The 13,768-nt window shown below is 23.2% G+C and overlaps 1 protein-coding gene across 1 annotated transcript; it reads left to right on the top strand.

The window, feature by feature from the left end:
* The first annotated feature begins 2,180 nt into the window (after positions 1-2,180).
* Positions 2,181-9,203, top strand: LOC126555807 (uncharacterized). The gene is given in 13 exon segments (XM_050210682.1): positions 2,181-2,424; positions 3,393-3,599; positions 3,935-4,200; positions 4,570-4,705; positions 5,954-6,122; positions 7,075-7,187; positions 7,251-7,325; positions 7,328-7,453; positions 7,760-7,947; positions 8,022-8,166; positions 8,330-8,542; positions 8,601-8,674; positions 8,883-9,203. Coding segments are annotated over 13 exon segments (1,872 nt in total). The 5' UTR covers positions 2,181-2,319; the 3' UTR covers positions 8,938-9,203.
* The last annotated feature ends 4,565 nt before the right edge of the window (positions 9,204-13,768 follow it).

Here is a 13,768-nt window from a genome sequence, read left to right as displayed (position 1 = left end):
TACATTGAATATTATAAAAATGGTCAAAATGTTATATTGGATGTACACTACAATTATAAATGAACAATTTGTTATCATTTCAACTGTTAAACATGAAAATGTAATTTGATAAAAACTAACTCAATCTGAACTAGGGATGTTTACACCAATATAAATAATAAGATTTTTCTTTAATAACATAGAATATGATATTAATGTTGACAATGTTATATTTCAATTACACTACAATAATATATGATTAATTTGTTGTAGTTTCAATTAAAAAAAATGAAAATATTACTTTTTATTAACAAAATTAAAAAGAAGTAGGTACATTTACATTTACACCCATATTAATAATAAGATTTTACTTAATTACATTGAATATGATATTAATGTTGACAATGTTATATTTCAATTACACTACAATTATATATGATCAATTTGTTGTAGTTTCAACTGTTAGCATTGAATATTTAATTTGAAAAAAGCTAATTCAAACTGAACTAGGGACGTTTACACCCAAATAAATATTAAGATTTTAATTTTTTTTACAATTAATATTAAAATAATGTTCAAAATCTGATATTAGATTTACACTACAATTATAAATAATCAATTTTTTATAATTCCAACTGTAAAACATGAAAATGTAATTTGATAAAAAATAATTCAAACTGAACTTATGACGTATACAACCATATAAATAATAAGGTTTTACTTTAATTACATTGAATATTATAGTAATGTTAATAGTGTTATATATCAATTAGAGTACAATTATAAATGATCAATTTGAATTGAATATTTAATTTGATAAAAGGTTATTTAATCTGAAGTATGGACATTTACACCCATATTAATAATAAGATTTTACTTTAATTACATTGAATATTATAGTAATGTTAATAATGTTATATTTCAAGTGCACTTAAATTATAAATGATCAATTTGTTATCATTTCAACTGTAAACATGAAAATGTAATTTGATGTAAGGTAATTCAAACTGAACTAGGGAGATTTTTAACCATATTAATTTTAAGATTTTTTTTTAATAACATTGAGTATTATATTAATGTTGATAATGTTATATTTCATTTACACTACAATTATAAATGATCAATTTGTTATAGTTTCAATTAAAAAAAATGAAAATATTACTTTTTATTAACAAAATTAAAAAGAAGTAGGTATATTTACATAAATATTAACAACCAAATTATACTTTTTTTACATTAAATATTATAATAATGGTCAAAAAGTTATATTAGAATTACACTACAATGATGAATGATCAATTTGTTATAGTTACAACTGTTAGAATTGAATATTTAATATGAAAAAAGCTAATTCAAACTGAACTAGGGACGTTTACACCCAAATAAATATTAAGATTTTAATTTTTTTTACAATAAATATTAATATAATGTTCAAAAACTGATATTTGAATTACACTACAATTATAAATGATCAATTTTTTATAGTTACAACTGTAAGCATTGAATATTTGATTTGATAAAAGCTAATTCAAACTGAACTAGGGACGTTTACACCCATATAAATATAAGATTTTACTTTTTTTTCTATTTAGTATTAATATAATGTTCAATAAATGATATTAGATTTACACTACAATTATAAATGATCAATTTGTTATCATTTCAACTGTTAAACATGAAAATGTAATTTGATAAAACCTAATTCAAACTGAACTTATGACGTATACAACCATATAAATAATAAGGTTTTTCTTTAATTACATTGAATATTATAGAAATGTTTACAATGTTATATTTCATTTACACTACAATTATAAATGATCAATTTGTTATAGTTTCAATTAAAAAAAATGAAAATATTACTTTTTATTAACAACATTAAAAAGAAGTAGGTATATTTACATAAATATTAACAACCAAATTATACTTTTTTTACATTAAATTTTATAATAATGGTCAAAAATTTATATTAGAATTACACTACAATGAAGAATGATCAATTTATTATAGTTACAACTGTTAGAATTGAATATTAAATTTGAAAAAAGCTAATTCAAACTGAACTAGGGACATTTACACCCATAGAAATATAAGATTTTACTTAAATTACATTGAATATTATAGTAATATTAAAAATATTATATATCAATTACACTACAATTATAATTATATTTCATGTTATTTGATACAAGTGACAAACAATTACTATAAATTATTTTTATTACTAAAATTGTTGTAATTTTTGAGCTCCGTAATGGTGAAAAGTAAGGTTATGTACTACCGTGTTTACCATCACCCACTCGTTGGTATTGTTGCGCGCGCATCGGTGGCCAATGACTAATGCGTTGTGCCTGCTGTGGCCTGAGAGAAATTCAGACGACTCATTTGTTCACATGTTCACTGTCGCAACACAGCTCTTATCCGCGGCCAGGCTTGGATTCAATTGTGAGTATTAGACTATCACACCCATTAAGGGTAATATGATTTGCATTTAATTATATTATATTTTTTTGCTTATTGTAATTCTTATTTACTCCTGACTAGAGAAACGCTTATACAAAATTGTTTGTGTTTGTGTGTGTGTGTGTGTGTGTGTGTGTGTGTGTGTGTGTGTGTGTGTGTGTGTGTGTGTGTGTGTGTGTGTGTGTGTGTTGTGTGTGTGTGTGTGTGTGTGTGTGTGTGTGTGTGTTGTGTGTGTGTGTGCGTGTGGTCATTAAAATGGTCATTAGATTAATTGGAACTGAATAACGATAAGACAATATGATTTATGAGATTGTTAAATATTTTACGGGTATTATATTGCAATTACGCTTTCACGCGGTTTTACAAAATAAGTTAGCGCAAATAATCGTTTTAGATGTTATATTGCTGTCAATGTTGACAACGCCGTGTTGTGGAGGTTAGGTTAGTTGTAACAGCGTTTTTTAGTGTCGCCATCTTTTTATGCCGACTCTTTTTGTTTTTCGAGGTCTAGTTGTGTTGAAGTCCTGCGTTGGCTTCGTACGTGTTTTTGCATTTGTCTTGACAACCGTCTGTGTTGGCGTTTTAAGTTAGTACGTTATTGCGAATTTGTTGACGCCCGTCAGCGTTGACGTTTAACCGTTCGTACACTCGTGTTAGGTTATGATAATACCGTTAACATTTTTCAACTGATATTTTAACGTTATTAAACTTATATTTTATTAGCATCTTAAATTTATCAATTAAAGTTAATTCACAATTTTATTAATAATTTTAAATTTACAAAGCAAAATTACTCGACATTTGTTTAATCTAATTTGTCCTTTATTTATAATTGTTACAAATGTATGACATTTTAAAATAACTTAAACTTACAAATTTTAAAATACATTTTATCTGCAGTACAAAAATTAGAAATATAATAATGATTATAATTATATTGTTTTGTATAGGTGTTTAATATATGCACCATGGAACAACCAGATTTAAATTACTTGAAGATGGTTATACGGAGTGTTTTAACAAGCTCTCCGGGTAAAGTGACAATATCGCAAATATCAACTGACTACTCTGATTTTGAAGGTTGTAATTTATCATTTGAGCATTTGGGATTCAAGACTATTTATGAGTTACTAGAAAATATGTCTGATGTTCTTAGAGTAAGTTGAAAAAAATATTTTATTAAGAAATTGCAATACTTTTTTAGATGATTGTCAGAGCTTATTTTAGGTAACTGCATTCAATAAATTTGTACAAAAAATAATCATAGTTAATTTGTTTATTTAACTTTGAGGGCATTTCTGTATTTACACAAAATAGTTGTATTTAGATCTAATTATCTGGTTTACTAAGGGTAGTAAATCATGAAAAATGACGCTGATTGCTATAAAAAATTATTATGCATTAAATACAGCTTTTAATCTTACTACTCCATGGTATATAGAATATTTTATTCGATGTTGAATTAACTATAGTGTACATTATTTTATTTTAGATACCGCAAAACCCAAACATGAACTCATTCGTAACACTTATTGTTGATGAAAAAACTTCACATCTCAGAGAACTTGTCGTAAATCAAAAAACAAAAAAGCAGCGTCCTAAAAAAAATATTTCTACTTTAAGAAGTAGAAATAATCACTTGCCGAAATCTGCCAATTATAAATTTTGTGTTAACAATCTTGATAATCAAAGAAATGACTATACCATTTCTACTACACGTGAATATAACACTCCTAGGTATGAAAATAGTACTCCAAGGTATGCTACCAATGCTCGTGGATATGATTTTGATTATTATATTTATTTATTTATTTATTTATTTTTTTTTTTTTGTGGATAGGGTATTAAAAATTATATTGATAAAAAATAGCAAAAATTAAAATTTTTATCCCAAAATGCTATTTTGCAATAATTAAAAACTCAATAAAATATAATTTATTTTCAAAAATATTAGTTTTTATGAATTCAAGATTTTTTTTACGTTAAATAACGTACCATGTGTTATTTATAAATTCATATAGATATAACTCGGAAATAACATGTGCTTATTAAAACCGTTTTATTAGATAACCCTATCTTTCTCTAAATATTATTATTAATTATTCTGATTTTCTTTTTTTATTTCAGTTCTGCAAAATCAACACAATCCTATGAAATGTATTACTCTAATAGGATATCGGATACAATAAAAGTTAAAATGTGCCAAATTTTAAGTAAACACAAAGATGGTATACTGTGTATCGACTTTATAAACGCTTTTTATGTAAGTATTTGATTAATATGATTAAGTAATTTTTCGTTATTATTTGTTCATAAGAAATATAAAGACATTTTGTAATAGTTAAAATTACTTTAGTATTAGATATAAGATAAAGTAAATTATTTTTACTGATGTGAATAAATATTATAAGATTTAAACATCATGTTACATTAAATATCATTATCTGAAGAGCCCAGCCAGATAATTGCCTCCAGGGTTACTTTGAAAATGTATTCCATATCACTATTATATTGTTTTCTTAGTGGGCCCATTCACATTTTATGTTCTAATGCATACTGGTTTTTTCTCATTCATTCATTTTGCATACCCTACATTATATGCATTATGCATGGTGTACCTGAGTTGGACATCTCACAACTTGCTATGGGAGCTTCCTTACCACAGTATTCTGTGACATAGTGAGCCGAGGCTGTTTAAGAAAAGTACATCTGCTACAGCTCCTCGTGAGATGCTAACTTATTTTTATTAAGCGATTAAGGGTAATCCTAATTAAAGTTTTGCTTTAAAAGCAAACGTTTTGTCCATGTCATGTTTAGATATTCTGGTAGTTTTTCATTTTTTTATTGTAGAAGTATACAATATATTCTCTTAGGATTCAATATTGTTTAGGTAAGACTTTATAGTTTCTATTTTTATAGTCTCTGTCGTACGCCATGTCTACTTGAGCCATTTCTTGAATTGTACTCTATTTAATGGTACCTATATTGTGAGAATATAATATATTAATGGGATTTTTAACAAGGTTAGAATCATGAACCATTTTTCTGTGTACTGCTCATTCCAAAGATGGACTAAATACATATTGTATTAAATGTAGGTTATGGGTAATATTTAATAATTATTAATATCCATATCAAATTTCTATTCGTTGTTTCATTGGAATGATCATCTATACTAAATCCATCAACTAGGACTGTATGAAGTTGGCCGGTTTTATTGTGTAATTGAAAGTCTTTTTGGATGTTTCTTATAGCACATATTTCATTGATTATTAAACTTGAGGAAATGGCTAATGGTTACTTAATTGTTTGTATTTTATTTATTAGAAAATGGTTCTATTTAAACATGTCATATACATTTCTTTGCTAGTTAAAATTTATATATATAAATAGATACCTACATATTTTGTATCATTAATAGATATTTATTTTTGCTTTGAAATTAATTTCATTAAATTTAACGATTAATAAATACATTCAAAGAATAATCTATTGGTTAATTATTTTACAGAATGAATATAACATTCATATTGATTTTTTTAAATATGGATTCAGAAGTATCAGAGATATGGCATACAAATTACCATCTATATTTTATGTGAAAGTAACTGATGATGATGAGAATAATTGTGTTCTATTCGAAGCTGATAGACGAAGTGAACTAGAAGATATTTTAGAAGGTTAGTATGGTTAATGTGTGGGAAGTGTGTATATTTTATGTAATTAAAATATAATATTAGCCGTTCAATGTTGTTGGTTATAGCTAACGATAATCATACCTGATATTAAAAATCAAAACATGATTTCATTCGCTTATTTGTATACTTAATTGGAAATGTATTGTTTATTTTCTTTATTATTTATAAAAAAATTATACCTATAAATAACATTTAAAACTCTATACTGGCAAAATTACACTAGAAACCATAAAAATTCATAATTTAAAAAAGTAAAATTTCTTGTGTAACTTAAGAAAAGTATGAAATAAACTTGTATTTTACTTTCAATGTTCTATGACTTACCAAATGAATATATATATTTATATATGTGTGTGCATTTGCTAGGTCCTCTGTGCCCTAGTCATATACTTTCAGACATGTCTCGTTTTGTATTTATGAGTAATATTTTAAATTTTGTCTGAAATTATAGGCAGCATCATGTTGAATTGTATGTATTTCCTGGGCTTCAATGATCCAAAGGACAATATTTTGACAGTGTTATATCGATATTAGACTTAGTGTCAAACTCTACAATTACATTTTTTTTTTTTAATATCATTATAATAGTTACATAATAAATATAGTAGATATTTATTTTTATGGCTATTTTTTAGTGTAATCCAACTAACCAGTAAAGTTATTGTATCCTATTAATTAACTTTCATCATTATTATCTAAGTATAATATACAAGATATACAATGTACATATTATGTAACAGTTTAAAATGTTAATTTAATTGTATCTCATCTTAATTGACTATCCAACAAACTTAACTATCTAATGATGCGTCAAAATTTTTTCATTGTAATATAATACTGCGTGTTTAAAAATTATGTTCAAGCCACCTCTGATGTATAAAATATATAATTAAAATAAATATGTTAATAAACAATTTTTTTGTCATGTTTTCAGATCCATCACTGTATTATAAAAATATTCCGAAGACTATATTGTATAATCTTTCTCATTTCTTTAATAAGCATCGGAATGGTGTAAAATTCAATGAATTGATGTCTTTATACTGTGTAATATATTAAATTAAATAGTTTTTATTTACAACAAATATTTTAGTTTTATATATTTTTTAGGCAGAATATGGCCGAGCTTATGAACCATTAAAGTATGGCTATTCTTCTGAAAAACACATGTTTGAATCTTTAGACAAAAAATGGTTGAAATAGAAAATAATCAGCTGTTTACAATAGATCCTTTTGCCTATGCAGAATGTTTGAAAAATAAAAATGTAGATGTAATAAACCACCAAGATAACAGTTCCATTGTATTATTAATGGTATGTAATAAAACAGCTTTTACCTTTTAGATAATAGGTACCTACATATTATTATGTTTTGTGTTATATTTTCATAAAAAAAGTAAATCTTTTGATTTTCCAATAATTTTTATGTTTTGTATAACATTTATGAAAAATATTGAAAATAATAATTCAATTTTTATTTTAAATGATGTTTGAATCATTTTAATCAATATTTTTAACTTAAATAAATTTCAATAAATTGATTTTAAATGTATTTAATCCGTGTTGTAATCATAAAAATATAATTTGAAGCTTTGCTAAATTGTTTTGTATTATGAACAGGCTGATGATTTTTTATTGCATTACACTGGAAAGGACATCTGCAATGGGAAATTTAGGTATTCTAAAATTAAGTTGAACGATCAAAAGGTAGCAAAAGTCATAGTTTCTGAAGTGTACAACCCAAGTTCATTTTATATTCAATTAGAAGCAGAAGTCAATAATCTGAATAAATTCATGGACACATTGCAGTTGGTTTATTATTTCATTGATTTGTAGTTATGTTGTTTTTATTTATAGCTTTGTAACTTATATATTGTTATAGAGAGTACTACGAAAAAAATGAAGAAAAATACCAAGTTATACCAAGGCTTATTCTTCCAGAATTGCCATGTGCCTCATGCTATGAAGATTCTAATCTGTGGCACAGGGCTATGGTTTTAAATATTGTTGATGAAGAAAATGTGAAAGTAACTAAGATTTTTATACGTTTATAGTTAATATTAATCTATAAGTTGATAACAATTTGTTTTAGTTTGCAAGTTAATATTTATATAGGAAGCTCATTTAGCTAACTTTAAACCATAGATCATAAAATTCAATTATTTTATAGTTATTTTCATTATGTTTTAGTTATTATATGTTGATTATGGAACAATCAAAGTAGTATCAAAAACAAATGTAAGACTTTTAGCATCACGATTTGGAGCATACCCTATTCCAGCAGTACATTGTGGTTTGTACAATTTTAGCGAATTGAATTATCCACGAGAGATAAGTGAATCTTTTGCTGAAATGACTGATGATCATGTGCTGGAAGCACAGTTTCATCACCCACATTTTGAAGTAATTTTTAAATAAACAAAGTGTTAATGAACTTTAATTAAATTTAATTTTTTAACAGGATGATTCTCAAAAAATGAATGTCACATTATTTTTGAATACTGAACACAACAAAATTAATATTAACAAAAAATGGTAAGTTATACAATTTTTTATTATTTTATTTCTATACAGTTTAATTATTTTGATATTGAATAAAATAATTATTTTAAACCCATTAATAATTTTTAAATGAGTTGTGGGTTATCATTATATTTTTGTCTTTTTGGCTATAACCAGAAAACAATTCTTATATTTTCTAATATAAAAGCATTATTTTATTCATTTTCAATGTTACTTTTAGTTTTGAAGTGATCATGAATCAAATAACACAAATCCAGAATAAATTGGAAGAATAATTGTTGAGTAATGCAAGGAAAACAATGGACGTTAGTTTAAAAAGAGAAAAGTAAAGCAACAAGAAAACAAAAAGTTCTTCGTTTACCAGATACAATTAGTTTAATTTTAAATTATATTATTTAATGTAAAATTGCCATTTGAAGTGTAATTAAGTACAAATTATTATAAAAATTAAAAGTACTAATATTATCACATAGAACCGATTTGTTGAATGTGTTTTTATGTATGTATGTATATATATTTCTATATACTATGCAAAATATAAGGTATTGTAACTGGTATTATTAGTTCTTAAAATTTTATAGAGACCTTAGCGACTGCATGAAATGTCTTCCTCTTACATATGTGGGACATACTAAATTTTAGTTCATCAGTGAAAACCTAAGGTTTTATTAACAAAATTAAAGTGAAGTTGGTACATTTACATATATATAAACAATAAGATTTTACTGAATTAACATTGAATATTATATTAATGTTGATAATGTTATATTTCAATTACACTACAATTATAAATGATCAATTTGTTATCATTTCAACTGTTAAACATGAAAATGTAATTTGATATAAGCTAATTCAAACTGAACTAGGGATGTTTACATCCATATTTATGATAGGATTTTACTTTTTTTTACATTAAATATTTTATTACTGTTCAAAATAATATATTAGATGTACACTACAATTATAAATGAACAATTTGTTATAGTTACAACTGTTAGCATTGAATATCGAATTTGAAAAAAGCTAATTCAATCTGATCTACAGACGTTTACAACCACATAAATATTAAGATTTCACTTATTTTTACAATAAATATTAAAATAATGTTCAAAATCTGATATTAGATTTACACTACAATTATAAATAATCAATTTTTTATAATTCCAACTGTAAAACATGAAAATGTAATTTGATAAAACCTAATTCAAACTGAACTTATGACGTATACAACCATATAAATAATAAAGTTTTACTTTAATTACATTGAATATTATAGTAATGTTAATAGTGTTATATATCAATTACAGTACAATTATAAATGATCAATTTGTTATAGTTACAACTGTTAGAATTGAATATTTAATTTGATAAAAGGTTATAAGATTTTACTTTAAATACATTGAATATTATAGAAATGTTTACAATGTTATATTTCAATTACACTTAAATTATAAATGATCAATTTTTTATCATTTCAACTGTTAAACATGAAAATGTTATTTGATAAAACCTAATTCAAACTGAACTTATGACGTATATAACCATATAAATAATAAGGTTTTACTTTAATTACATTGAATATTATTGAAATGTTTACAATGTTATATTTCAATTACACTTAAATTGTAAATGATCAATTTGTTATCATTTCAACTGTTAAACATGAAAATGTAATTATATAAGCTAATTCAAACTTAACTAGGGATGTTTACATCCATATTTAAGAATAGATTTTACTTTTTTTTACATTAAATATTTTAATTACTGTTCAAAATAATATATTAGATTACACTACAATTATAAATGAACAATTTGGTATAGTAACAACTATTCGCAAATTGATTCGAATTTGATAAAACTAATTCAATCTGAACTAGTGGACATTTACACCCATAAAAAATAAGATTTAACTTTAATTACATTGAATATTATATAATGTTAATAATGTTATATTTCAATTATACTACAATTATAAATGATAAATTTTTATCATTTCAACTGTTATACATGAAAATTAATTTGATATAAGCTAAATCAACTTAACTAGGGAGATTTACACCCATATTAATGATAAGATTTTACTTTAATAACATTGAATATTATATTAATGTTTACATGTTATATTTCATTTACACTACAATTATAAATGATCAATTTGTTATAGCTTCAATTAAAAAAATGAAAATATTACTTTTTATTAAAAATTAAAAAGAAGTAGGTATGTTTACATAAATATTAACAACCAAATTATATTTTTTTTACAATAAATATTAAAATATGTTCAAAAATTGATATTAGATTACACTACAATTATAAATAATCAATTTTTTATAATTCCAACTGTAGAATTGAATATTTAATTTGATAAAGCTATTCAATCTGAACTAGAGGCATTACACCTATAGAATATTAAGATTTTACTTTTTTTTACAATGAATTTTAATATTATGTTAAAACTGATATTTCAATTACACTACAATTATAAATGATCAATTTGTTATTATTACAACTGTTAGCATTGAATATGTAATTTGATATAAGCTAAATCAAACTTAACTAGGAACATTTAAACCCATATAAATAATAAGATTTTACTTATAACATTGAATATTAATTAATGTTGATAATGTTATATTTCATTTACACTACAATTATAAATGATCAATTTGTTATAGTACAACTTAGAATTGAATATTTAATTGAAAAAGCTAATTCAAACTGAACTAGGGACGTTTACAACCAAATATTAAGATTTTACTTTTTTTTACAATAATATTAAAATAATGTTCAAAAACTGATATTAGAATTTCACTACAATTATAAATTTTCAATTTGTTATCATTTCAACTGTTAAACATGAAAGTATTTTATATAAGCTAATTCAAACTTACTACGGACATTTACACCATATTAATATAAGATTTTACTTTAATTACATTGATATTATAGAAATGTTTTCAATGTTATATTTCAATTACACTACAATTATAAATGATCAATTTGTTATCATTTCAACTGTAAACATGAATGTAATTTGATGTAAGCTAATTCAAACTGAACTAGGGATGTTTACATCCATATTTATGATAGGATTTTACTTTTTTTTACATTAAATATTTTATTACTGTTCAAATATATATTAGATGTACACTACAATTATAAATAACAATTTGTTATAGTACAACTGTTAGCATTGAATATCGAATTTGATAAACTAATTCATCTGAACTAGTGACATTTACACCCATAAAATATAAGAATAACTTTAATTACATTGAATATTATAGTAATGTTAATAATGTTATATTTCAATTATACTACAATTATAAATGATAAATTTGTTATCATTTCAACTGTTATACATGAAAATGTAATTTGATATAAGCTAAATCAAACTTAACTAGGGAGATTTACACCCATATTAATGATAAGATTTTACTTTAATAACATTGAATATTATATTAATGTTGATAATGTTATATTTCATTTACACTACAATTATAAATGATCAATTTGTTATAGCTTCAATTAAAAAAATGAAAATATTACTTTTTATTAACAAAATTAAAAAGAAGTAGGTATATTTACATAAATATTAACAACCAAATTATACTTTTTTTTACAATAAATATTAAAATAATGTTCAAAAATTGATATTAGATTTACACTACCATTATAAATAATCAATTTTTATACTCCAACTGTTAGAATTGAATATTTAATTGAATATAAGCTAATTCAATCTGAACTAGAGGCGATTACAACAATATGAATTAAGATTTTACTTTTTTTTACAATAAATTTAATATTATGTTCAAAAACTGAAATTTGAATTACACTACAATATATATATGATCATTTGTTATTATTACAACTGTTAGCATTGAATATTTAATTTGATATAAGCTAAATCAAACTTAACTATGAACATTTAAACCCATATAAATAATAAGATTTTACTTAAATAACATTGAATATTGAATTAATGTTGATAATGTTATATTTCATTTACACTACAATGATGAATGATCAATTTGTTATAGTTACAACTGTTAGAATTGAATATTTAATATGAAAAAAGCTAATTCAAACTGAACTAGGGACGTTTACACCCAAATAAATATTGAGATTTGACTTTTTTTTACAATAAATACTAAAATAATGTTCAAAAACTGATATTAGAATTTCACTACAATTATAAATTTTCAATTTGTTATCATTTCAACTGTTTAACATGAAAATGTAATTTTATATAAGCTAATTCAAACTTAACTACGGACATTTACACCCATATTAATAATAAGATTTTACTTTAATTACATTGAATATTATAGAAATGTTTTCAATGTTATATTTCAATTACACTACAATTATAAATGATCAATTTGTTATCATTTCAACTGTAAACATGAAAATGTAATTTGATGTAAGCTAATTCAAACTGAACTAGGGATGTTTACATCCATATTTATGATAGGATTTTACTTTTTTTTACATTAAATATTTTATTACTGTTCAAAATAATATATTAGATGTACACTACAATTATAAATGAACAATTTGTTATAGTAACAACTGTTAGCATTGAATATCGAATTTGATAAAAACTAACTCAATCTGAACTAGGGACATTTACACCCATAAAAATAATAAGATATAACTTTAATTACATTGAATATTATAGTAATGTTAATAATGTTATATTTCAATTACACTACAATTATAAATGATAAATTTGTTATCATTTCAACTGTTAAACATGAAAATTTAATTTGATATAAGCTCTAAAATAAATAAATTAACTAGGGAGATTTTTAACCATATTAATTTTAAGATTTTTTTTAATAACATTGAGTATTATATTAATGTTGATAATGTTATATTTCATTTACACTACAATTATAAATGATCAATTTGTTATTGTTACAACTGTTAGTATTGAATATTTAATTGATATAAGCTAATTCAAACTGAACTAGGGACGTTTACACAAATTTAAATATAAGATTTTACTTTTTTTTTATTGAGTATTAATATAATGTTCAAAAAATGATATTAGATTTACACTACAATTATAAATGATCAATTTTTTATAGTTTCAATTAA

Source organism: Aphis gossypii, unplaced genomic scaffold, assembly GCF_020184175.1.
Source record: "Aphis gossypii isolate Hap1 unplaced genomic scaffold, ASM2018417v2 Contig01120, whole genome shotgun sequence".
Taxonomy (NCBI): domain Eukaryota; kingdom Metazoa; phylum Arthropoda; class Insecta; order Hemiptera; family Aphididae; genus Aphis; species Aphis gossypii.
This window is presented reverse-complemented; position numbering and strand designations above follow the sequence as displayed.